Genomic DNA, 26,035 nt, shown 5'->3' with positions numbered 1-26,035 from the left:
TTTTCGTTACATTAATATTTCTATGACACGTGGTGCCAGGCGCCCAAATCAGCGTTGGTCTAACTGTTCCCACCTTCGGACAAATTGAAAATGAAGAGAAAGTCAGGGAGCAGCTGCAGCCCTGGTTTCCTTTTCACGTTAAATTCATTCGAAGGCATGGACAGTGCTGATTGGACGCAACCGCACAAGAGCCCCTGGTGAATGAGTGCCGACACCACTGAAACGGCGTCCGCACAGGAGGTGAGCATAAGCTTTTTTTTAATTTTATCTGCTCCAAACATTAAGATCAATAAGGGGTTGTCCTATTAGTGGACAACCCCTTTAATAAAAACCGCCCAGCACTCGGTATACAAGAAAAGCTAGTCCAGGCACTCGCCACTTAGAAGAAGGCACAGAATTCATTAAGTGGCATAATCCTCTTAATGAATTTGGCGCCATCTATTTTAGTAAGATTGGCACAGTGCGATTGTGTCTTGATTAATCGGACCCGATGACTTTTTATGGAATACATACTCTGCACTGTACATTCACTCACACGAGGTCGACTACTCAAAACTTGTAAGTATTCATATGAGTGATCGGCTGGTGTCTCCGTATCTGGACCTTCACTGATATAGAAGCAATTACAGTATCTAAGAATATTTTTCTTTAAATGTTCGAAGTTTAACTATTCTTTATAAGGGAGTGGTATTACTTACACTTTTACATAGTATTTTGCACGGGGACCATAACCATAACGAGATTCTGCACTGTAATCTCCGATGTATTTCTTCAGCTCAGACAGTTTGAATTGATTCAGAGACATTTCAATGGCTTTAAAATAGTTATTAAGAAGAAACAGTAATTCAGTAGAGTAATGAAGGCATTACTAATTACTATCACTATTTGTACAGTAGTATTATTCTAATTGCATATTTTCTTTTTTTAAAGCTGCATTTGTTAAATCTAAAACAAAGAATCGGTTCTCATGTCGTTTTCATTGTCTCATGTGGCAAATACAGCTTAGTAATATACAATTCACTGGCCTCTAATTCTCATTTCTGGATCATCACATTCTACAAATTAGAAAACCAGTATTTGATATAAATCCAATAACAATTAACCCCTAGCTTCTTTTCACATATATTTTATGGATTTAACAGGGGTGTTCTCTTCTCTCAGGAGTTTCTTTGTTTCCGTTATTCAATTTGATTTAAGACTTGTAAAGTAATAACCATAACTAATATGTCAATTTAAGTGTACCACTTCTACTGTATATGTCTGTGTGTAGACTTTGATATGAATGGTTAATTTAATCAACACTATGTCCCTGTACTAACACTAAACACAGGAGCACAGAACAGAAAGTTTTGCCTTAAAGACATAGAAGTGTTTATTTTATATATACAGTGCTTAGCATAAATGAGTACACACCCTTTGAAAATTAAGATTTTAAACAATATCTCACTTAAAATAAGAACAATTTCCAAAATTTTGACAAGACTGAATTTCTTAGAAAATGTTTAAACACATCCATTAAAGTAAGGTTAATAATGAAACTTTCATCCTCTGTGAGGTTAACAGGGTACAGCGTTTTCCTATCTATGCTATTCTGTGAAGTAACAGAGTTCGCTTATACCACCATATAGTGCCACCAATTCTAGCTGCAGGCTACTCTCCTGCACGGTGGACCCCGGGTTGCGAACGCTCCAATTATTACATATATATACTCACTGCATTCCACCAACCCTAACATAATACTAGCACCAGGGTCTGGCTAGAAAGTGGAGGACGATCAGCGTCTACAGAGGTACATCCAACAGCTGGAGGGTAGGTTGGCGGCTCTTGAGCGCACAACCTCGGCTGTGGATGTCACCACAGTCGCTGTACAGGCTGCTAGTGTAGCTGCAGCCAGGTGGTCCTCTGCCACCCCTGCTCCAAGTTTATCCCGACTTCCACTTCCAGACAAGTTTGCTGGTGACAGTAAGCTCTGTCGGGGATTCATGAGCCAGTGCACATAAATCTTGAGCTTCTGGCTGCATGTTTTCCTACAGAATGGGCTAAAGTGGGGTTTATCATATCCCTTCTGTCGGGCAGGGTGTTGGAGTGGGCAACGCCGCTGTGGGAGCGTGATGATCGTGTGGTACAGAGTGCTCCTTGCTTCCTGGACTCTCTGAGACAGGTCTTTTTAGGACCTCATGTTACCCACAATATGGCGCTCCAACTGCTGGCATTAACACAGGGTCAGCCAATTTGCCATTCACTGACAGACTTTGGCATCAGAGATGGAGTGGCCGGATAAAGTCCTTATTCCTGTGTACTGAAGGAGACTGGCTGACCATGTAAAGGACGCCTTGGCCACCAGGGAGATTCCCGCCACACTGGAGGACCTCATAACTATATCCACCCGCATCGACCTCTGTCTTAACGAGCGGAGGTTGGAGTGGATCCAGTGTAGGCAGAGGTTCCGGTTGGCTCATACCTTTGCTAGTCCTCTGGAATCTCCCATTTAGGTGTCCGACTCCCATGAGGCCATGGAGGTTTCTGGAGCGGGACCTAAGTCCCGGGCCGCTCGAGTACCCGTGGCCTGTAATAACTGCCAGCAGAAGGGATATTATACCAATAAATGTCCTCAGCGGTTGGGAAACGATCGCGTCTAGTAACCATAGGAGGAGGTTCACTAGACACAGTGGTATTTTCCTTCAAGCTGTCCTTTAAGGGGACAATCACTTTAGGCTCTTTCACTCTCACAGTCAAGCTTTGTGTGGACTCTGGGGCGGAGGGGAATTTTATGTCCTCTGCCTTCGCCCAACGCCACTCTATACCCCTGGTGATGCTTGCCAGGCCAGTGACTGTTCGAGTGGTAAATGGGTCAACACTACCCACACAAATTACACATCAGACCATCCCTTTCACGTTATCCATGTCTTCTTCACATCAGGAGATTATCTCCCTGTTTGTCATTCCCGAGGGAATGGATGAGATTCTTCTGGGGATGCCCTGGTTACGTTTTCACTCTCTTCATATAGAGTGGTCCTCAGGGAGAATTTTGGGTTGGAGTGAATCCTGTAAGGGCAGGTGTATGAGGGAGTGCTTTCAGGTTGCTACTACAGAGGTACCCGACGATCTTACTTCTCTCCCCAAGTGCTGTTGGTCCTATGAAGACGTGTTCTCCAGGAAGGCTGCGGAGACCCTTCCGCCTCACCATCCCTATGACTGTCCTATTGATCTCATGCCTGGAGCAGAGCCTCCCTGGGGTCGGGTCTATCCTCTCTCCCTCCCAGAGATGGAGGCTATGACTCAATATATTCAGGAGAATTTGGCTAGAGGGTTCATTAGGAAGTCAGTGTCACCCGCAGGGGCAGGTTCATTTTCGTGCAGAAGAAGAACAGAGAACTTCATCCATGCATAGATTACAGGGGTCTTAAAGCCATCACTGTTAACAATAAGTACCCTTTGCCCCTGATATCTGAGCTCTTCGATAGCCTACGGGGAGCAAGGGTATTCACCAAATTAGATCTGCGTGGTGCTTACAACCTGATTTGCATCCATGAGGGGGACGAATGGAAGATGGCATTTAACACCAGGGATGGTCACTATGAATATCTGGTGATGCCCTTCGGCCTCTGCAGTACCCCAGCCATTTTCCAAGACTTTGTAAATGACATCTTCCAGGATATGCTCTCCAAATCAGTTTTAGTCTATCTGGATGATATACTCATCTACTCTCCAGATATTGACTCTCACCGGAGGGATGTTTGCAAAGTCTTCGACCTCCTACGGGCAAACTTCCTCTATGCAAAGTTGGAGAAATGTGTGTTTGAGCAGGAGTCCTTGCCTTTCCTTGGTTATATCATCTCCACCCAGGGATTCGCTATGGATCCTGCCAAACTACAGGCTGTGATGGACTGGCAAGAACCCCACTCTCTCAAAGCGGTGCAGCGCTTTATGGGGTTCATTAACTACTACCACCAGTTCATTCCACATTTCTCAACTTTAGTAGCTCCCTTGGTAGCCCTCACCAAGAAGGGAGCAAATCCCAAATTCTGGTCAGAAGAGGTCTCCAAGGCCTTCCTCTCAATTAAATCTCATTTTGCTAGCGCTCCCATTCTACATCTTCCCGATGTTGATAAGCCATTTATAATGGAGGTGGATGCCTCATCCGTTGTTGCTGGAGCAGTCCTCTTCCAAAAGGATGCTCAAGGTCAGAAGCATCCTTGCTTCTTCTTTTCCAAGACCTTCACACCAGCGGAGAGGAATTATTCCATCGGGGACAGGGAGTTGCTAGCCATGAAATTGGCTTTCTCTGAGTGGAGACATCTTCTGGAGGGGGCTTGCTTTCCCTTCCAAGTTTTTACTGACCACAAAAATCTGGTATACTTACAGACAGCCCAGCGGCTAGATTCTCACCAGGCCTGATGGTCCTTGTTCTTCTCCCGGTTCCATGTCACACTCCATTTTCTTTCCGGGGAGAAGAACATTCATGCCGATGCTCTCTCTCGCTCCGTTGTGTCTTCTGTGGAGGAGGAAGAGGAGCCTCGGCTTATTGTCCCCACTGAGAGCCTGAGAACTGTGGCCCTGATCTCGCTAGAGTCTGTGCCCCCGGACAAGACTTTTGTGCCATCCCATTTGCGACCGGAGGTTCTCTCTTGGGCTCATTCGTCTCGAGTGGGTGGACATTTTGGGGCCAAGAGGACATCTGAGCTGCTGGCGAGAACATACTGGTGGCCGCATATGGCTCGTGATGAATGGGACTATATTCGGGCATGTGTTTCCTGTGCTAAGAATAAGTCTCCTCGACAACGGCCAGCCGGATTACTTTATCCTTTACCGGTGGCAGACAGGCCCTGGGAGATGGTTGGGATGGACTTTGTGGTGGGCTTACCCAAGTCTCGTGGCTGCACTATCATTTGGGTAATCACCGACCATTTCTCTAAAATGGTGCACTTGGTGCCTCTTCCATGGCTACCTTCTGCACGGGCTCTGGCAGCATTATTTGTAAAACATATTTTCCGCCTACACGGTATGCCGGACAAGATTGTCAGTGCCCGGGGTCCCCAGTTTGCGTCTCAGTTCTGGAGAGAGCTTTGTCGACTACTCAGTATTGAGTTGAATCTCTCTTCTGCATATCATCCCGAAACGAATGGGTTGGTAGAGAGGGCCAACAAGACCTTGGTCACATTTCTGCAACATTTTTTTTCAGCCAGGCAGGATGACGGCATCCTTGCTACAGTGGGTGGAGTTTGCGCTGAACAATGCCATAGCCGACTCCACTGGCCAGACCCCATTTCTCCTTAATTACAGTCAACATCCGCGGGTTCCTGTGCCCATGCCCGTGTCTTCCGCTGACTCCAGGGTGGCAGACTGGGCTGTGGAGGAAAGGGACATTTGGGACCATACTCAGGATGCCATCCGGGCTTCCAAGGCGAGAATGAGGTTCTCCATAGATGCACACCGGCGCCCCCTCCGACCTTTGCTTCTGGTGATTTAGTGTGGCTTTCCGCCAGTAACATCAGGCTGCTTGTTGAGTCCACTAAGTTTGCACCTCGCTACTTGGGTCCCTTCTAGGTCCTCGCATAGGTTTAAGGCCCCGTCTCACATAGCGAGATCGCTAGCGAGATCGCTGCTGAGTCACTAGTTATGTGACGCAACAGCGACCTCAGTAGCGATCTCGCTATGTGTGACACGTACCAGCGATCAGGCCCCTGCTGCGAGATCGCTGGTCGTGTCGGAATGGCCTGGACCTTTTTTTGGTCGCTGAGGTCCCGCTGACATCGCTGAATCGGTGTGTGTGACACCGATCCAGCGATGTCTTCACTGGTAACCAGGGTAAACATCGGGTTACTAAGCGCAGGGCCGCGCTTAGTAACCCGATGTTTACCCTGGTTACCAAAAAAAACAAACAGTACATACTCGCCTTTCGGTGTCCCTTGCCGTCTGCTTCCTGCTCTGACTGAGCCGCCGTACAGTGAGAGCGCAGCGGTGACGTCACTGCTGTGATCTGCTCTCACTGTACGGCGGCTCAGTCAGAGCAGGAAGCAGACGGCAAGGGACACCGAAAGGCGAGTATGTACTGTTTGTTTTTTTTGGTAACCAGGGTAAACATCGGGTTACTAAGCGCGGCCCTGCGCTTAGTAACCCGATGTTTACCCTGGTTACCCGGCTGCTGCAGGGGGACTTCGGCATCGTTGAAGACAGTTTCAACGATGCCGAAGTCGTTCCCCTGATCGTTGGTCGCTGGAGAGAGCTGTCTGTGTGACAGCTCCCCAGCGACCACACAGCGACTTACCAACGATCACGGCCAGGTCGTATCGCTGGTCGTGATCGTTGGTAAATCGCTATGTGAGACGGGGCCTTAACCCTGTAGTCTACCGACTGGCCCCTTATTGAGATCAATAAATAGTATATGCAAAATGATTGGCAGTCAGCTTTCTTTTAATTAAATTACCATACAAATCCATCAATCAAATCCATTATCATCAAATGGAAAGGACATGGACAGCAACAAACCTGCCAAGAGAGGGACACCTCCAAAACTCTCAGTCCAGGCTAGAAGGGCATTAATCAGAGAGGCAGCACAGAGACCAAATGTAAGCGTGAAGGAGCTGCAGAGTTCCCAAGCAGAGACTGGAGTATCTGTCCATATGACCACAATAAACCGTACATTCCATAGAGGTGGCATTTGTGGAAGAAAAGGCAGAAAAAAAGCCTTTACTTACACACAAAAATTGTAAGGCTCATTTTGAGTTTGCTAAAAGACATGTGGGAGACTTCTCAAATGTATGGAGGAAGGTGCTGTGGTCAGAAGAGACCAGAATTGAACTCTTTGGTGACCAAGGCAAACACTATGTCTGGCACCAAACCAAACATAGCTCATCACCCCAAGAAGACTATCCCTGCAGCATCATTCTGTGGGGATCTTTTTCATCAGCAGAGACAGTGAAAATGGTCCAAGTCGAGGGGAAAATGGATGGTGCGAAATACAAAAATATTTATGAGCAAAACCTGTTTCAATCTGTCAGAGATTTGAGACTTGGACACCTTCCAACAAGACAATGACCCAAAGCATACAGCTAAAGCCACATAGTGGTGCAAGGAGAAATGTGTAAAATGTTTTGGAGTAGCCTAGTCAAAGCCCAGACCTCAATCCAAATGAGAATCTCTGGACAGAATTGAAGATTGCTGTTCACCAGAGGAAACCATCGAACTTGAAGGAACTGGAGCAGTTTTGTGTTGAGGAATTGGCAAAAATCCCAGGGGCAAGATGTGGAAAGGTCATCGAGACTTATCCAAAGTGATTTGTAGCTACAACTTCCACAAAAGGAGGCTCTACAAAGTACTGAGTTTTGGGGGATGAGAAGTTATGCACACTGTAGTTTTCAGTTATTGTGTCCTATTTGTTGTTTGCTTCACAAAAAAGAAAACCAAATGTTCACAGTCGTAGGCCTGTTCTTTACATGAACTGATGCAAACCATAAAAAAACAGTGAATTTCCAGATTGTGAAGTAGCAAAACACAAAAAATGTGAAGGGAGTGACTTCTTTCGCAAGCCACTCCATATATATATATAGTGCAGGCCAAAAGTTTGGACACACCTTCTCATTTAAAGATTTTTCTGTATGTTCATGACTATGAAAATTGTACATTCACACTGAAGGCATCAAAACTATGAATTATCACATGTGGAATTATATACTTAACAAAAAAGTGTAAACAACTGAAATTAATTATGTCTTATATTCTAGGTTTTTCAAAGTAGCCACCTTTTGCTTTGATGACTGCTTTGCACACTCTTGGCATTCTCTTGATGAGCTTCAAGAGGTAGTCACCGGGAATGGTCTTACAACAATCTTGAAGGAGTTCTCAGAGATGCTTAGCACTTGATGGCCCTTTTGCCTTCACTCTGCGGTCCAGCTCACCCCAAACCATCTCGATTGGGGACTGTGGAGGCCAGGTCATCTGGCGTAGCACCCCATCACTCTCCTTCTTGGTCAAATAGCCCTTACACAGCCTGGAGGTGTGTTTGGGGTCATTGTCCTGTTGAAAAATAAATGATGGTCCAACTAAACGCAAACCGGATGGAATAGCATGCCGCTGCAAGATGCTGTGGTGTGGTAGCCATGCTGGTTCAGTATGCCTTCAATTTTGAATAAATCCCCAACAGTGTCACCAGAAAAGCACCCCCACACCATCACACCACCTCCTCCATGCTTCACGGTGGGAACCAGACATGTAGAATCCATCCGTTCACCTTTTCTGCGTTGCACAAAGACATGGAGGTTGGAACCAAAGATCTCAAATTTGGACTCATCAGACCAAAGCACAGATTTCCACTGGTCTAATGTCCATTCCTTGTGTTCTTTAGCCCAAAACAAGTCTCTTCTGCTTGTTGCCTGTCCTTAGCAGTGGTTTCCTAGCAGCTATTTTACCATGAAGGCCTGCTGTACAAAGTCTCCTCTTAACAGTTGTTATAGAGAAGTGTCTGCTGCTATAACTCTGTGTGGCATTGACCTGGTCTCTAATCTGAGCTGCTGTTAACCTGCGATTTCTGAGGCTGGTGACTCAAATAAACTTATCATCAGAAGCAGAGGTGACTCTTGGTCTTCCTTTCCTGGGGCGGTCCTCATGTGAGCCAATTTCTTTGTAGCGCTTGATGGTTTTTGCCACTTGGGGACACTTTTAAAGTTTTACCAATTTTTCAGACTGACTGACCTTCATTTCTTAAAGTAATGATGGCCACTCGTTTTTCTTTACTTAGCTGCTTTTTTCTTGCCATAATACAAATTCAGTCTATTCAGTAGGACTATCACCTGTGTATCCACCAGACTTCTGCTCAACACAACTGATGGTCCCAACCCCATTTATAAGGCAAGAAATCCCACTTATTAAACCTGACAGGGCACATCTGTGAAGTGAAAACCATTTCCGGTGACTACCTCTTGAAGCTCATCAAGAGAATGCCAAGAGTGTGCAAAGCAGTCATCAAAGCAAAAGGTGGCTACTTTGAAGAACCTGGAATATAAGACATATTTTCAGTTGTTTCACACTTCTTCGTTAAGTATATAATTCCACATGTATTAATTCGTAGTTTTCATGCCTTCTGTGTGAATTTACAATTTTCATAGTCATGAAAATACAGAAAAATCTTTAAATGAGAAGGTGTGTCCAAACTTTTGGTCTGTACTGTATATATATATATATATATATATATATATATATATATATATATATATATTGTGGTGATACGCTACCTGAGTGTGTTGGGGGACACTCGCTTAGCATGGGATTTAAGCACTCAGGCACGATTTCCATCAGGTCCACGGTCTCACAGTGGTTCCAGGACTCCAGTCCATACCAGGACAATCCAACACTGACCGTCTAGGACCTTGCACAGGAACCTCCCAGGCACATGTGACCCACACCCTGGTTACATTACATACTTGTAACCACTCCCATGGGTGGGAGTGTGGGTGTGTGTGGCTAGTTCGACCCTCCCATCTCTCATAACTAGCCCTGCCAATCTCCCATTAGCATTAGACAACTATTTGTGGGACTACAGGTCCCAGCACACCAACTTAACTGCAGATTGACAGCGCAGAGTGACCTCCTCTGCGACACACATACCGGCCATTTATAATCCTGCCGGACTTATTCTCATCACATTTATGCCTCCAAGCGCATCTTGAAGCACACACACAGCGCCCCCTGGCTGTAACATTGGTCACTGCACCACAATATATATTTATATATATATATATATATATATATATATATATATATATATATATATATATATATATATATATATATATATATATATATATATATATATATATATATATATATATATATATATAGTTGTATATATAATGCTAGCACACACATATACATTTATTATTGCAACTTATGCGTGAATTCACTTATCGCATCATTGCCTGGGTTACATACGTGATTCCCAAGAAATCCACTCCAATGCACACACTCTCTTACAATTTTATGCCTTTATTACAAGCAAAATTAAAAGGTATCCTTTTAAAGAGGTCTTAAAGAAGACGGGCAAGTATCTAATGTTTAGTGAAGTTTTATATTCAGATATAGATGTGTGTTTTACAGATATTCGAGTATATCTTTATTGGGTATAAGTGACACAAGTAACATTATATACATACATATAAGGACACTGGTAACATTTACCTTTTATAAACATATCATTGCAAAGCTGCATCTTCACCATGGGTTCACAAGATGCTTGTAGGAGAAAATTATATAAAAGCCCAATCACTATGATTTTCATCATCTTGAGAGCTGTTTTAGATGAGAAACAAAATATTGTTTAAAAAGGTTGTTCACTACTAAGACAACCCCTTCGCAATCGCTATGTTCCTCAATTCTAAAATAATAGAAGCCCTATTTGGTGCCAATGCCATTCCAGCAGTGCCAGCATTAGCTCTCCCAGGGCTTGTGTAACATTATTGTGTCATGCGATCCCTGCAGCCAATCAGCGGCCGCTTCACTCTCACCACCAGCCGCAGCTCAAACTTTCTTTGGATGTCTGATTTTTCTGTGCAGTGGAGAGCGAGTGCAGAGATTGTGCAACAAAACAATGTCACATGAGCTCTGGGAAAACCAGTGCTGACATCGCTGGAACAGAAACTGCATCAGAGGTGAGTATAGCAGTTGTTTTATAAAAATAACCCCTTTATACCAAGTTCAAAAATACATCTAGACTTGTGCTGCTTTTCTATCCAATTTTTTTTTTTTTTAAATTGAGCTAAAGTTGAACTTGTGTAAGTCAGGAAAGCAGTTAAGATGCATCTGTTATTCACAAAATATTCCAACATATAAGTAACAAATTTGGTAATACTATTCGTAATATTATTCATTTGATCAATTAATTGGATCAACCAATAGAACATTGTTGTACCCCACCTATGTAGTGTTACTTGTCACAAAATCGTAGTGATAATGTCAATATATGGGTAAAGTATAAAGCAAACCACTGTCAATTTGCTACTTGTGTATAGTCAGTTTGCCACCACAAATTTGGGCACTTACCGAGCAATAGTTTGCAAATTTTATTAGCTGGCATTTCCAACAATTAGCATCCAGAAATTGCTCCTTGTTAGAAATGGTACCTAAGCTACTCATGATACCCATGACTGTGATTAAAAATGTAATTGTTTTGATTAATATAAACCTAATGGCAGATAGCCAAGCAAGGACAACAGGAGGCAAATGTATTCTTGTAAGATGCTAACGCCAACAAACTTCCACATGAGAGCAATACTTATACACTTGTTAAAGCTGGAGCTAAACTCTCCTCAGATTGACTTTAGATCATTGCTTTTGTGTGGTTTCATTTATTTGTTTGTGATGTAGTCAAGAACCAGATAGAGTTTATTCCAAATATTGGTCAATCAGATACAGTCATATGAAAAAGTTTGGGCACCCCTATTAATCTTAAGCTTAATGTTTTATAAAAATTGTTTTTTTTGCAACAGCTATTTCAGTTTCATATATCTAATAACTGTTGGACACAGTAATGTTTCTGCCTTGAAATGAGGTTTATTGTACTAACAGAAAATGTGCAATCTGCATTCAAACAAAATTTTACAGGTGCATAAGTATGGGCACCCTTATCATTTTCTTGTTTTAAATACTCCTACCTACTTTTTACTGACTTACTAAAGCACTTTTTTTGGTTTTGTAACCTCATTGAGCTTTGAACTTCATAGCTAGGTGTATGCAATCATGAGAAAAGCTACTTAAAGTGGCCACTTGCAAGTTGTTCTCCTGTTTGAATCTCCTCCGAAGAGTGGCATCATGGGCTCCTCAAAACAACTGTCAAATGATCTGAAAACAAAGATTATTAAACATAGTTGTTCAGGGGAAAGATACAAAAAGCTGTCTCAGAGGTTTAACCTGCCAATTTCCACTGTGAGGAACATAGTAAGGAAATGGAAGAACACATGTACAGTTCTTGTTAAGGCCAGAAGTGGCAGGCCAAGAAAAACATCAGAAAGGCAGAGAAGAAGAATGGTGAGATCAGTCAAGGACAATCCTCAGGCCACCCCCAGAGAGCTGCAGCATCAACTTGCTGCAGATGGTGTCACTGTGCATCAGTCAACTATACAACGCACTTTGCACAAGGAGAAGCTGTATGGGAGAGTGATGCGAAAGAAGCCGTTTCTGCAAGCACGCCACAAACAGAGTCGGCTGAGGTATGCAAAAGCACATTTGGAGAAGCCAATTTCTTTTTGGAAGAAGGTCCTGTGGACTGATGAAACCAAGATTGAGTTGTTTGGTAATACAAAAAGGCGTTATGCACTGTTGCAAAATAAACAATTTTTATAAAACATTAAGCTTAAGATTAATAGGGGTGCCCAAACTTTTTCATATGACTGTATATTGTAGGATGTAGCCGTCTGCTAGTATGTTTTTATGTTCTTTAGTAAAACTACTGTACAATTTGGAAATGTATATAGGGTCAATAAATAACCCACATTTTAGCATTACCATATTTAGAGTCCTGCCTGTTTTTGTTATTTCTATATTTTCAATATATACTGTATATATTTTTTTGTCGCAGCCCAGGGGTGAATTAATGGGGTCCAACATGTCCTCCATACTTGACTATTGTTGTTCTACTATGTTTTGATGAACTGACTAATTCCGCATAACCTCATTATAATATCCTATGTCTGCAGTGGAGACCATCCATGCAGTGTCTAGGTTTTAAAAAAAACATCACAAATTCAACAAATTTATGTTTCTACTAGATGGTGGCCCGATTCTAAGCAAATGTTTCAAAACTTTGCCTCCCAAGTAATTTTAATAAACATATTATGGGGAAACAATATTTATAATTATAAATATATATATATATATATATATATATATATATATATATATATACAGTATATACTAACGTCCTGAAGATAAGGATAACCTGAGAGAGAATCTGTCACGCTGCTCACTCGGCACAAAGTAAATACAAAAATAGAATCAAAATGTTATAAAATGTTAAGCAAGAAATTTAATTATACATGCAAAGCAGACCTATTAAGACAAAGTACAATTAATGATTTTTAGTTCGTTGATTATCCAAGGAAAAAAAAAACAGTGATAATAAAAAGTGGTGGTCCTGCTGAAAATGTAATTTAATCTGCGTGCTCCCACAGTGAATATTAACACTGTGCTCCGCGTAAAGATAGCTCAAATCCAATAATGGTGCCTTTTCCAAATATAATGTTAATTGCTCGATTGTGTCAGTTATTGCTTATTGATTGTGCAGCGTTGCGCTGTCTACAAAATACGTTGCTCACTGGACCTTCGGTATGAAGCTGTCGGCTGGTAAAATATGAAGGCTGGCTGTGTCCAAGGAGTCAGAAAGACATGCAGGAGCAGGATGGAGGAGGAGTAGCAAATCCAGGAGGAAGCCACATCTTGCCCCCCTTCTCCTCTCCTCTTCCCCTTTTTTCTTTTCTTTCTTTTTTTCTCACGATGTTTTAATATTTATCAATTGTTATGAAATATGCGAGGGAGGGCTTATACTGTATATTGCTTGGTGTGAAAATATTTCATATAAGGGCTCATTCAGACATCAATATTTCTACATACGAGAAAAAGCGACAGAATTTTTGGATCAGACTTTGAAAAAAAAAAGCGGTAGCGAAACTTGCGTTGGAGTGGTGTGTGCAGGGACAGTGGAATCTCAGGCTGGTTGGTATTATTCACTTACACTGGGATTAATTTCACTTTTGGCACTTTGGCTGGTTTAATCACAGTATCACTGATTCGCATAATAGCCATTATACTTCCTTATTAATTTATATTTGATATATGGCTTTATTCATTGGTTCATTTATTTTGGTCAGAACATGTACATTATAAAAATGTCATTAATTTTATATCTTTGATTTATTTACTGTGGCGCATAGATTATTCAGCATTGACAAAGATCACTTTGTTGATCGAAACGCGTCGCTCTTTCATCTGTCCAATATTCTTTGTCCCAGAATTTCCTATGGAATTGTAATGTTTATCAAATAAAGAAGCTTTGAATTTTATCCCAGGAGCTGGAAGTGAATCTCTTTGTTTTTGCTCTGCATTTACATCTGACCAGGATGGACTTCCGTGCACTGGTGTTTCATTAGGTGAGCTGGCTTTTTCTTTTTCTTGTTCGCATAGATTATTCACTTGAATTTTATACTCTTGGGCTTTATTTTTTTCTTTTATGCCCCACTATGACTATTTCATTTGGATATCAATCTTTATTCTTTATTTATGATTCACATATATTTTTGATTGATTAATTTATATTTTGATGTGCACATTATAACTTTTGTATACATTTGTATCACTTAATACTCTATATTTTTTCACTTTTGTATATACTTTGTCATGTCTAATTGGATATAGTCATTAATTTAGCTGGTGCATTACTCCACATTTTATCTCATTTTTTATATCTTCATATTATTTTTTACCACTCAGTCTGCCATTCCTTTTCCCCTTCTACACATTTATTGACATATATTCTATTTTTTAATTGCATTGTATGCTAAAAAATTTTTAATAATAATTTTTTTTGTGACATCAACTGTTTCCTGTATGTATGTATATTTCATATTATAATTCTTCTGTGGAATCATGTTTTTATAATTATTAATAAAGTGGTATCATTTTATGTCTTTTGTCTTTGAATACTTTGTTTGGGCAAAATAATTTGATCAGAATTTGATCTGAGATTCATCAACTTTTCTCATACTTGGAAACAACTAAAAATTTGGCTCTTTTTCCTATCTAGCAGAGTGTGAATATTGGACCACACTCATCTGTCCAAATTTTTTACGGACCCATAAACTTGTATTGCCGATTTGGATCCGAGACTTGGATTAATATTGGACGTGTTTTTGTGATTCTGCACAGACTGCTAGGTCGATGAAAAACCATGGATATGTGAACAGCTCCATTCACTATTATGGGTACGAGAGACATCCATGTAAAATACGAATAGCATTCCTATGAGAAAAGCTGATATCTGTGTTTTCAGTGGGCAGTCCTAATGGCACCACCTTCCAATACCAACAACCAAAGCAGGTAAATGAATTGTAAAGGATACCTAAACCAAAATTGCCCTCTCGGCCAACAGAGGGCATACCTCTCAGCCAAACCATATAAACCTATAAAAAACACACTGGGTTGCGAGATGGAATAGCAGGTATATGCAAAATATGTATACAAAGTTTGCAACCAAGCAAAAGAGGTATAGAAAACAAATTTTATTCTTATAATATTACACACACAATATTACAATAAATATATATGTACAAAAAAACGGTGATTGGAAAGGCGTGCCAACAAGGCCACCAGCAATGATGTAACTAAATGCTGGGGAGGGACACACAAAGTCCAGGTGTTCTAACTGTCCACCCACGCCAGGGTATGACCCTAGTTCAATAAATATAATCGATAATACAGAAAAAATAGAAAAAAATAGTGTGGCGCCCCTAGGGGTATTTGCCACAAAAATAGTTATTGACACCAAATACAAATATTAAAATAACAAGACTGCACTACCATCTCCGGCCAGAAGGGGGAGCTCCAGGGACTCCCCTTGATCTATTCTGGTCTGAGATAAGGACTGGCAGTTGGGTTGAGGAGCTGAAAGTGAGAGGTCGTATAACTGAACTCCTAACATCCCTATGACGGATTTTAGGCCCGTAATACCCATAGTAGGAAAAGCGGAATAGAGAAAAAGGACATTGTGAGAACCGGGTAGCAATAACCTTTACCCAGAATAGGCGCAGAGACGGATACCGGATCCGTGGCTATATTCATTATATATAATACAGCAACCGGAAGGAAGTGAGGTGATATCGGCTTCACTAGGGTAAGACGCAGCAACAGACACAGAGTTCAGCGGTACTCCCAGAGGGGGTAAGCCGACAAAAAAGGACTCGGGTTGTCCGTCGAACCAGAGCACAGAAGAGACAGATTGGGTCGGCAGCCAGTTCACATACAGCATCAGGGCCATACAGAAACTGCGCATAATAAGAGGTGGAAATCCTGGCAGGGTCAAAGTAATTCAGAGTTCTTAAACAGACTCCGGTGACAGTATTGGTTGCAAATCCCTTTTTGTTGAAGTAAACTGGTTAAACGTTTCAGCACCTCAGTCTTTCATTTGGACAATAGCCATCGATCCAGGATCGGGGTCATCACAGCTGAGAGGACCTGCTGCTGATCAAGTAAGTGTCTGTTCCTTCATGATATCCCTTACATTGTGCATCGCCTGAGGCCACAGCACCGGGTCAAGCCACTAGTGACATCCCCCTCAAGAGATGGACCTCATTGATCTGGTGCTGGGTACCTCGGTCTCCCGGGCGTCACAACAGGATTGGGCCAGCCCGTACACCGTGTATTGTGTGCCGTAATTGGAGTCTGAAACTGTGAAAATTTGGATGAAAAATCTTGGAAATTGACTTTGTTAAAGAAAATCCCGTTCCCCATTGAAAACTATTGAAAGTGACTTTTCTCCATTGGTTATAATGGGGTAAAAATGGCCATCCCCTGATGTAATCATCTCATAACCGTTAGGCACAAAACTGTTAATCGAGCTACGTCATTACCCAAGCCCCAGTCTAACTGAAAAACTTCAAAATCCACCATCACAGAGCGTGCGGCAGTTAGAGCCATCAGGGGGCGTGTCATTGTCATCCTGCTGCACAGAGGAACGAATCTACATTATCTAGACGGAAGCTGGGACCGGAGGGGTCTGGATTAACTAAGGGGGTACAGTATGTCGCAGCACGGAGACGCCGCAGCACCCGACGACGCTAATGCAGCTGAAAGACAGAGTGTCGATAGAGAGCCTGGCAGCGCAGCAGTGCAAGGAGTGGCGCCCATCATGCCGGTGTTGATGCCATATACCCCGGGTGGCCCATGGCTTCCAATGTATGAAGGTGAACCTAATATCCTTGTCGGTTTCAGGGAAAAGATGCTGGCTCATTTTGATATGTTCCCCGTGGGTGAAGCTCAGCGTGTTAGTCTCCTGATGATGCAGTTAAGTGGCCATGCTAAGCGAGAAGTCACGGCATGGGCAACTGATCTAAAAGGTACTGTTGAACGCTTATTTGCTGGATTAAAAGCTACATTTGAAACCACTACCAGCAGCAAAGCTAAAGTACGATTCTTTAATTGCAAACAAAAAGCTAATGAGGGCGTGAGAGATTTTGCCTTAAACCTGAAGGAAGCCCTTAAATCACTTACACTGGCTGAACCCATTTTTAACACAGGAGCCGATAAACTGCTAAGAGACCAATTTATTGAGGGACTCTACACCCCTTCTCACCGGGGGCATGTGAGCATGCTTGTTTTTAAGAACCCTGAATTGACATTTGCCCAATTAAAGGAGAGCGCTATACGTCTCCAGCTGGCAGAGGCACCTCGGGATCAGGATCTCACACAAACCATGGCAGATGCACTTCAGCAACGGAGAATGCCAGTGACATCAACTACGTCCGGTGCCAGTGCTAAGTCCCTGGGGCCCATTACTAATGAGGATCTTCAGCAAAAGCTTGACTCTTTAACTGATGTTGTTGCTTCAATGGCTAAAACCATGCAGGAGATGAGAGAACCCAAGATGGAGTTGGCAAACCGTAGAGAGGATGTTCCATGGATGAGGTCACGGAGATACCCGACATGGAGAGGACGACACCGTGACCGCTACCAACCGGATGGACAGCCCATTTGCGGCCGTTGCCAGCAGCCAGGCCACTTTGCACGAAATTGTGATTTAAATGGGAATCCCCTGGGAATGCGGGCCGCTTCGCAGGAATGAATTTTCAAGGCCCAACACCCTGGCACGACAGGTACATCGGAGGACGACCCATCATCCCTATCGTGCTGGACGGAATTCCCCTCAACGCTTTGCTGGATACAGGTTCCCAGATTTCATCTATACCATATATCCTTTATAAGAGGTACTGGGCTGAGGTAGATATTGATAATGGACCCTCTGATGTTGAACTAGATATATGGGCCAGTAATGGTAAGTTGGTACCGAAACTAGGATTCAGGGAGATGACCATAAAGATTGGTAAAGCAGAATTGAAGAAACAGGGTATAATTGTCGTTGATGTTGACCGACAGAACTGTGAACCAACTGTATTGATAGGAATGAATGTGTTAGAGAACTGCTTTTCCGATGTTATTTCTGTCTTACAACAAATTGCTGAAACTGCCCGATCCTGCCAGCAGAGAGTTCTCCGGAGGGAAATAAAAGTATTAATGTTAAGGCAACAGATAGAAGTTGCAGGTGGAGAAATTGGCAGTGTGAGGGTGAGTGATCCAACGTCTATTGTAATCCCACCAAAAACAGAAATGCTGGATGGTGTAGAGCGGCCATTGGTACTAAAGGACGAGACTATCAAGCCTTAATAGAACCAGCGTACACCGACAGCAGGCCCACTATACTCACGGCACGAGGGGTGGTCGAGGTACATCGGGGACGGGTGCCGGTACGACTTTTGAACTGTGGAGAGGAAGAGGTCACTTTGCCAAGGTACGCTACAGTGGCAAAGTTATATACTGTTGACAACAATGCCATCACAACCGTTGAGCCCTTAGAATCGACCTGTCAGGTGGAAAATAACGGCTCAGATGGAGAATCGGAGGATTGGTGCCAACAGCTAGACGTGGGTGTAGATACAACACCTACCCATCAAAGACAAGGGGTGTATAGATTAGTGACGGAATATGAACAGGTCTTCAGTAAACACCCATTGGACTTCAGACGGATAGAAGGGGTGGAACATACAATCCCCACCGGTGACCATCCCCCGATAAAAGAAAGATATAGACCCATACCGCCCGCTCACTATCAATGCGCGAAGGACATGCTGAGAGAGATGAAACAGGCCGGGGTAATAAGAGATAGTTGTAGCCCTTGGGTGGCCCCTCTGGTGATTGTCAAAAAAAAGGACGGAACCATGAGAATGTGCATAGACTACCGGCGGATTAATAACATCACCCATAATGATGCCTATCCCTTGCCTAGGATAGAAGAGTCCTTGACTGCTTTGAAATCTGCTAATTATTTTTCCACCTTAGACTTAACAAGCGGGTATTGGCAAGTCCCTGTGGCTGAGAGAGATAAAGAAAAAACGGCATTCACCACACCAATGGATCTAAGCGAATTTAATCGCATGCCGTTCGGACTCTTCAACGCATCCGGTACTTTCCAGCGACTAATGGAATGTTGCCTCGGACACAAGAACTTCGAGACCGTCCTCCTGTACCTAGATGATGTGATCGTCTACTCAAAGACTTATGAACAGCACTTAACAGACCTGGCAGAGGTGTTCGAAGCCTTATCCAAGTATGGTATGAAAATCAAACCATCCAAATGTCACCTTCTCAAGCCAAAGGTACAATACTTAGGGCACATCGTGTTCGGAGGGAGTAGCACCGGATCCCGAGAAAATAACTGCCATAAGGGATTGGCCAAGACCTACCAACGCAAAAGAAGTGAGGCAATTCTTGGGATTAGTGGGTTACTATCGTAGATTTATAAAAGCATTTACCAAATTGGCAGCGCCCCTGCAAGATGCTTTGATAGGGCAGACGAAGAAACCTTCAAACTGAAACCCTCCTTTTCAGTGGAACGACGAAAGAGAAGACTCCTTTGAACAACTAAAGAAGGCACTAACCGGAAAAGAAGTTCTGGCGTACCCGGATTACCATCAACCTTTCATCCTCTACACCAATGCCAGTAATGTGGGATTGGGAGCGGTGCTGTCACAAAAGCAAGAAGGTCGGGAGAAAGTCATCGCCTTTGCAAGTAGAAAACTTCGGCCTACTGAAAGAAATTCTGAAAATTATAGCTCCTTCAAATTGGAACTACTGGCAGTAGTTTGGGCTGTGACTGAACGTTTCAAACACTATTTGACCGGTGCAGAATTTATTGTCTATACTGACAACAATCCATTGACCCACCTAGACACGGCTAAATTAGGTGCGTTAGAACAGTGATGGATAGCCCGGTTATCTAATTACAACTTCGTGATCAAGTATCGAGCTGGTCGCAAAAATGGAAATGCCGATGCTCTATCCCGGGTGCCACACTTGAGAGATGTAGAAGAAGAAACGGGGGAGCTTGAAGAAATTGAACTACCAGCCTTTCATCAGCCCAAGGTAAAACATCGTCAGTCAAATACCTATCAGAAACAACAAGAAGTGAATTTTAATCCGTTAGCACACCATAGATGGGCTGACACCCAAGATAGCAATACGGCTGTGAAGCTAGTGAAGGAACTATTGACTGAGCAAAGTGCATATCCCGATGAGGATGCCCCAGAAGAGACGCATCAACTCTGGAAAGAGAGAGGCAAAATGTTCCTGTATCAAGGGAAACTCTGTAGAAGATACACCAATCCAAAAACACATGAATTGGTTTGGCAGATTATCGTGCCTAAACAAGATGTGAAGATGGTCCTCGAGGCTTACCACAATGGTGCTGGTCACTTTGGTTGGAAAAAGCTAGAAGTACTTCTGAGAGAAAGATTTTATTGGGTCGGGATGAGAAAATCAATCGAACAGTGGTGTAGAAACTGTGGCCCGTGCAACCTCAGGAGGAACGATCAAAAGAGCCAAAGAGCACCACTGCAGCCCATAATCACCAAACAACCACTTGAACTGGTAGCCATGGACCACGTGAAGTTGACACCCAGCCGGTCCGGTTACGTCTATGCCTTGACCATCGTGGATCATTATTCGCGCTTCTTGGTAGTAGTACCTGTAAAAGATCTGACTGCAAAAACAGCAGCCAAAGCATTCCAAACATACTTTTGTAGACCCCATGGATATCCGGAACAGGTTCTCACTGACCAGGGTACAGCCTTTGAATCAGAAATCTTCAGAGAATTCTGTAATATGTATGGTTGCAAAAAGATCCGGATGACGGCCTATCATCCGCAAACAAACGGCTTATGTGAGAAGATGAACCATATTGTGATAGACCTACTAAAGACTTTACCTGAAACGGAAAGGAATGTATGGCCAGAGAAATTGCCTGACTTGGTGGATCTGTATAATCATGTCCCGGTGAGCTCTACCAACTGCACCCCAGCTTATCTTATGCGTGCAAGACCCGGCCAATTGCCAATAGATCTAGAAATGGGAATTCTGAAACCAGACGTAGAAGTTCAAGACTCCAATTGGGATGTCGTACGGCAAAAGCAGTATCGCCAAGTGCAAGAGAGTGTGGAAAGAAGCCTCCAGCAAACCAGAGAAAGACAAGAGCGAACTTTCAACCAGAATGCTCTAGCAACTCCATTAAGACCGGGTGACCAAGTACTCAAGAGGAATCGTCGAACCAATAAACTGGATAATCAATGGGAAGCCGTACCCTACACAGTTTTACCAACAAGAATGGATAATCCTAAAATGTGTCTCATTAGCAAAAACGGAGGTTTAACATCTGTACTAGTGTCAAGAGACAATCTTAAATTATGTCCGGAAACATTGAAAAGCCAGAAGTTGTCCAGCCAGAATCAGAAGTTATTCAACCTATACAGGTTCAACCAGTAAAGGAAAAAGAGGAGGAAATGTATCACACCTGTATAGGAGACTTTCCCAAAACCCTACTAACATACCATGGTGCAGTAGTGGTTCCCATGGTGGCCTTTTATCCAACACCGAATCCAATATTAGAAGTCCCAAGACAGGAAGAAGCTGACCCCGTACTACAAGAGGTTCCAGGTCAGGAAGAACAGATTCCTGATCAGAGTGATCCCATTCACGGTGGACTTGCCAACCCCATAGTGGTGGAATTATCTTTAGCAGAGAGGGCAGATATTATATCCGCAGTAGACAGTAGTACACCACATAAAGAGACACCGCTATTACGTAGATCCCAGCGTAGTACCCAGGGTCAATTGCCGGCCAGGTATGCGGATTACCAACTATAAGACTATAGTTATTGTTATCGTTCTGTAACGTTTAAGCCCAGTACCTACAGAGACTTACCTGTATGAACTTCTTGCATATTCTTGAACTTTTTATCAGCCCGGAAACACTAAATCAAAGCTCTGGAAAGACTGCTTTGTGAACTTTACTTCCTAGTACCTTCAAGGATAGAACTGTATTAATGGACGCTATTTGAAGTGACTTTTTACAGAATTCCATTTTTTTTTTGTTTCTTTGAGTGGTTTTTGTAACTGTTCATTTTTAAGACTCTGTACATATCAATTGTTATTTCAAAATGTTATCATCCCACAGTCCCGGAGTACTGTTCTTAACTAAGGGGGAATGTGGCGCCCCTAGGGGTATTTGCCACCAAAATAGTTATTGACACCAAATACAAATATTAAAATAACAAGACTGCACTACCATCTCCGGCCAGAAGGGGGAGCTCCAGAGACTCCCCTTGATCTATTCTGGTCTGAGAGAGGGACTGGCAGTTGGGTTGAGGAGCTGAAAGTGAGAGGTCGTATAACTGAACTTCTAACAGCCCTATGACGGATTATAGGCCCGTAATACCCATAGTAGGAAAAGAGGAATAGAGAAAAAGGACATTGTGAGAACCGGGTAGCAATAACCTTTACCCAGAATAGGCGCAGAGATGGATACCGGATCTGTGGCTATATTCATTATATATAATACAGCAACCGGAAGGAAGTGAGGTGATATCGGCTTCACTAGGGTAAGACGCAGCAACAGACACAGAGTTCAGCGGTACTCCCAGAGGGGGTAAGCCGACAAAAAAGGACTCGGGTTGTCCGTCGAACCAGAGCACAGGAGAGACAGATTGGGTCGGCAGCCAGTTCACATACAGCAGCAGGGCCATACAGAAACTGCGCATAATAAGAGGTGGAAATCCTGGCAGGGTCAAAGTAATTCAGAGTTCTTAAACAGACTCCGGTGACAGTATTGGTTGCAAATCCCTTTTTGTTGAAGTAAACTGGTTAAATGTTTCAGCACCTCAGTCTTTCATTTGGACAATAGCCATCGATCCAGGATCGGGGTCATCACAGCTGAGAGGACCTGCTGCTGATCAAGTAAGTGTCTGTTCCTTCATGATATCCCTTGCATTGTGCATCGCCTGAGGCCACAGCACCGGGTCAAGCCACTAGTGACATCCCCCTCAAGAGATGGACCTCATTGATCTGGTGCTGGGTACCTCGGTCTCCCGGGCGTCACAATAGCACCGATGATCAACGCTCCATAACAGAGAGGTAAATAGTACTCCCATGGAGTTGGTACCCCAAAGTAACAAGGAGCCTATTCTATAAGTATAGTAGTGCTACATGGGAACAGGGCATACAGTTGTATCAAACACCGGCATCTCCAGGACCTAATAAAAGTGCATGCATACTGACGCTAATAGAGGAACATTACCTTGGGACATGGTGGTAGCCTAGTGCCGGCGTGGTGTGAGCAGAGGGGAGCCTCGATGTACATTTCGCCGTTGCGGGCTTCGTCAGGAGGCGTGTCCCAAGGTAATGTTCCTCTATTAGCGTCAGTATGCATGCACTTTTATTAGGTCCTGGAGGTGCCGGTGTTTGATACAACTGTATGCCCTGTTCCCATGTAGCACTACTATACTTATAGAATAGGCTCCTTGTTACTTTGGGGTACCAACTCCATGGGGGTACTATTTACCTCTCTGTTACGGAGCGTTGATCATCGGTGCTATTTTTTCTATTTTTTCTGTATTATCGATTATATTTATTGAACTAGGGTCATACCCTGGCGTGGGTGGGCAGTTAGGACGCCTGGACTTTGTGTGTCCCTCCCCAGCATTTAGTTACATCATTGCTGGTGGCCTTGTTGGCACGCCTTTCCAATCACCTTTTTTTTTTTGTCCATATATATTTATTATAATATTGTGTGTGTAATATTATAAGAATAAAATTTGTTTTCCATAAATGAATTGTAAAGTAGCTTACACTACCATAATATTTAAATTATTGGAATATTTACTAAGGTACAGTAGATATTTAAAATTGCAATGTTATTTTAGCATCCCAGTCTTACACCACTTTCAAACAAGTTTAGGCATTCAGAAAACTTGGAGACTGTGACTGTTCGATCCAATCATAGCACCTTATAGCACAGCCCTAATAAAAATTGTACCTTTAGAGTTGAAATCCTTCGCTGCATTTGCCAGAAATTGGTCTCTGTTCAAAACTGCTGATGAGGTGCTCGGTGTAATGACATGGGCAAGACAGGGCAGTTCGGTACATTTTTCCACCTACTAGTTCATCTCCTCCCTCCTCTGGTTCCAGTAAAGCCAGAAAAGAACAGTCAATGAAAGGGATATTCTGTGTGCACTTCGCCAGAACTGCTACTCCAATCAACGGCTTGAGTAGCATTTCCAGTGTACAAAACAGACATTTTTAATGAATTGGTCAGGTGGGCATGGATATACAGCTGAGTTGTGTAAACCGATGCGGAAACACAAAAAATAGCAAAAAAAGATGCTAAACATTTTTTTCAAAGGTTTCACAACAGTTTTATAGCGTAATAACATGGATGAATTGACCCCTTAGTGTCACAATTTGTTGCTGTGTTTGCCACTTGTTTTTCATTCATCTCTGCCACCCTCTTCTTTGGGCTGGAGTCACACGGCCATAAATTCTCTCATACAAGAGAATGGAGCTGATTATGCTCATGTCACTCAGATCAAACTCTCAGAGTTTGAGCCGAGTGTCACCTTAATGTGATCCGGTACTCTCGCATTAGAGAATCGCAGCACAGGTGCCAAGAAGATGAACTTAAATTCTCCATCTTCTCCATTCTCTGTGTTCGCGTATGTCGGACTGTACTCGGATGATATTCCAGTGCAGTCTGGCATTTCACACACACCCATAGACATATATGGTTGTCTGTGATGTGATCATCGGATGCACTCGCAGCATGCGAATCGTCAAGAGAAAAAAAATCACAGATCTGCTCTGCGCCATAGAATAACATTGGGCTGATTGCTATCCAATAAAACAATCAGCTAGCACTTTGCCATGTTGTACGCTCGTGTGAATAAGCCCTTAAAAGGACATTTTCAATTTTTGACGTTTTGACGTTATATGTTATCCATTGGATAAGGGATAACTTCCAGATCAATGAAGGTCTGACCAGTGGGACCTCCTCTCATCTCAAAAACTAGGCACTGCAAAACTGCTGCTCCATTAACTCTTAATGGAACTGCCAGAGATAGCGGAGCATTTGTGCTCAGCTGGGCTTTGGTCTTTTTCGCTCCCATAAGAACAAATGGAGTAGAAATCCACATGGCTCTTCAGTGCCCTGGTTCTCAGGATCATTGGTGGCCCCAGTATATTACAGTATAGGTCCACTACATCATAGTAGGAATACAATCTCTGCTATAACCAGGATTTCTATTTCCCTGACAGTCTTGAAGAACCCTACCAGGACCATGCTCATTCACAGCATTGATCCTAGTCAAAAAACCCTCTAAATATTTATTTTTGTCAAAGTCCAACCAAATACGAAACAATTGTAACTAGATTTATGATTTACTTTACTATTTGAATTAATTTATAGACAATTATTCACAGAAAGCCGCTTAGTAAGCTACTATGTTAAATTAATTTGTATTATGTATGATAACAAAAACTATAGCAAATAACTAAACAAGAACATACAACCTCTCACGGGCCAGACTTCTTGTGCCTTTCTCTTGTGCCAATCTCTTTTGGAACAAGAGATTTACTATTTCATTTAATATATACACAGGAATAAAAATGCAAACAATTGTTCAGTGAAGTATATATAATATCAAGTTATGATTATCTTTATGACCATTGATGCTGTTCCAATAAAAAAGATAAGTAAATGTCATGTTTACCTAGCCTTTTGGCAAACTCTTACAGTTGGATTTGTAATAACTTTACTGTTAGAAAAGAAGAAAAAGAAGACTTTATGGACTTGTACTCCACAGCAAAATTGCAAAAACAGGAGAAACACAAAATCATTGGACATTCAATTGAATGTCCAATTTTAACAGTATATCATGTCTAGGCATTTCTTCTATTTA

The 26,035-nt window shown here is 42.7% G+C and overlaps 1 protein-coding gene across 1 annotated transcript in view; it reads right to left on the bottom strand.

The window, feature by feature from the left end:
* Window positions 1-25,694, bottom strand: part of LOC143769022 (uncharacterized) — a 103,676-nt gene extending 77,982 nt beyond the window's left edge. Inside the window, exons 1-3 of the mRNA XM_077257624.1 lie at window positions 25,647-25,694; window positions 10,174-10,284; window positions 699-813 (exon numbers count right to left, since the gene is read on the bottom strand). Of these exons, the coding sequence (XP_077113739.1) occupies window positions 699-813; window positions 10,174-10,276 (218 nt within the window). The 5' untranslated portion in view covers window positions 10,277-10,284; window positions 25,647-25,694. The remainder of the gene's footprint in view (window positions 1-698; window positions 814-10,173; window positions 10,285-25,646) is intronic.
* Between the last annotated feature and the right edge of the window lie 341 nt (window positions 25,695-26,035).

The sequence above is a fragment of the Ranitomeya variabilis genome, chromosome 4 (assembly GCF_051348905.1).
Source record: "Ranitomeya variabilis isolate aRanVar5 chromosome 4, aRanVar5.hap1, whole genome shotgun sequence".
NCBI classification, from domain to species: domain Eukaryota; kingdom Metazoa; phylum Chordata; class Amphibia; order Anura; family Dendrobatidae; genus Ranitomeya; species Ranitomeya variabilis.
Note: the sequence above shows the minus strand (reverse complement) of the source record. Positions and strands in the feature narration are given on the sequence as shown.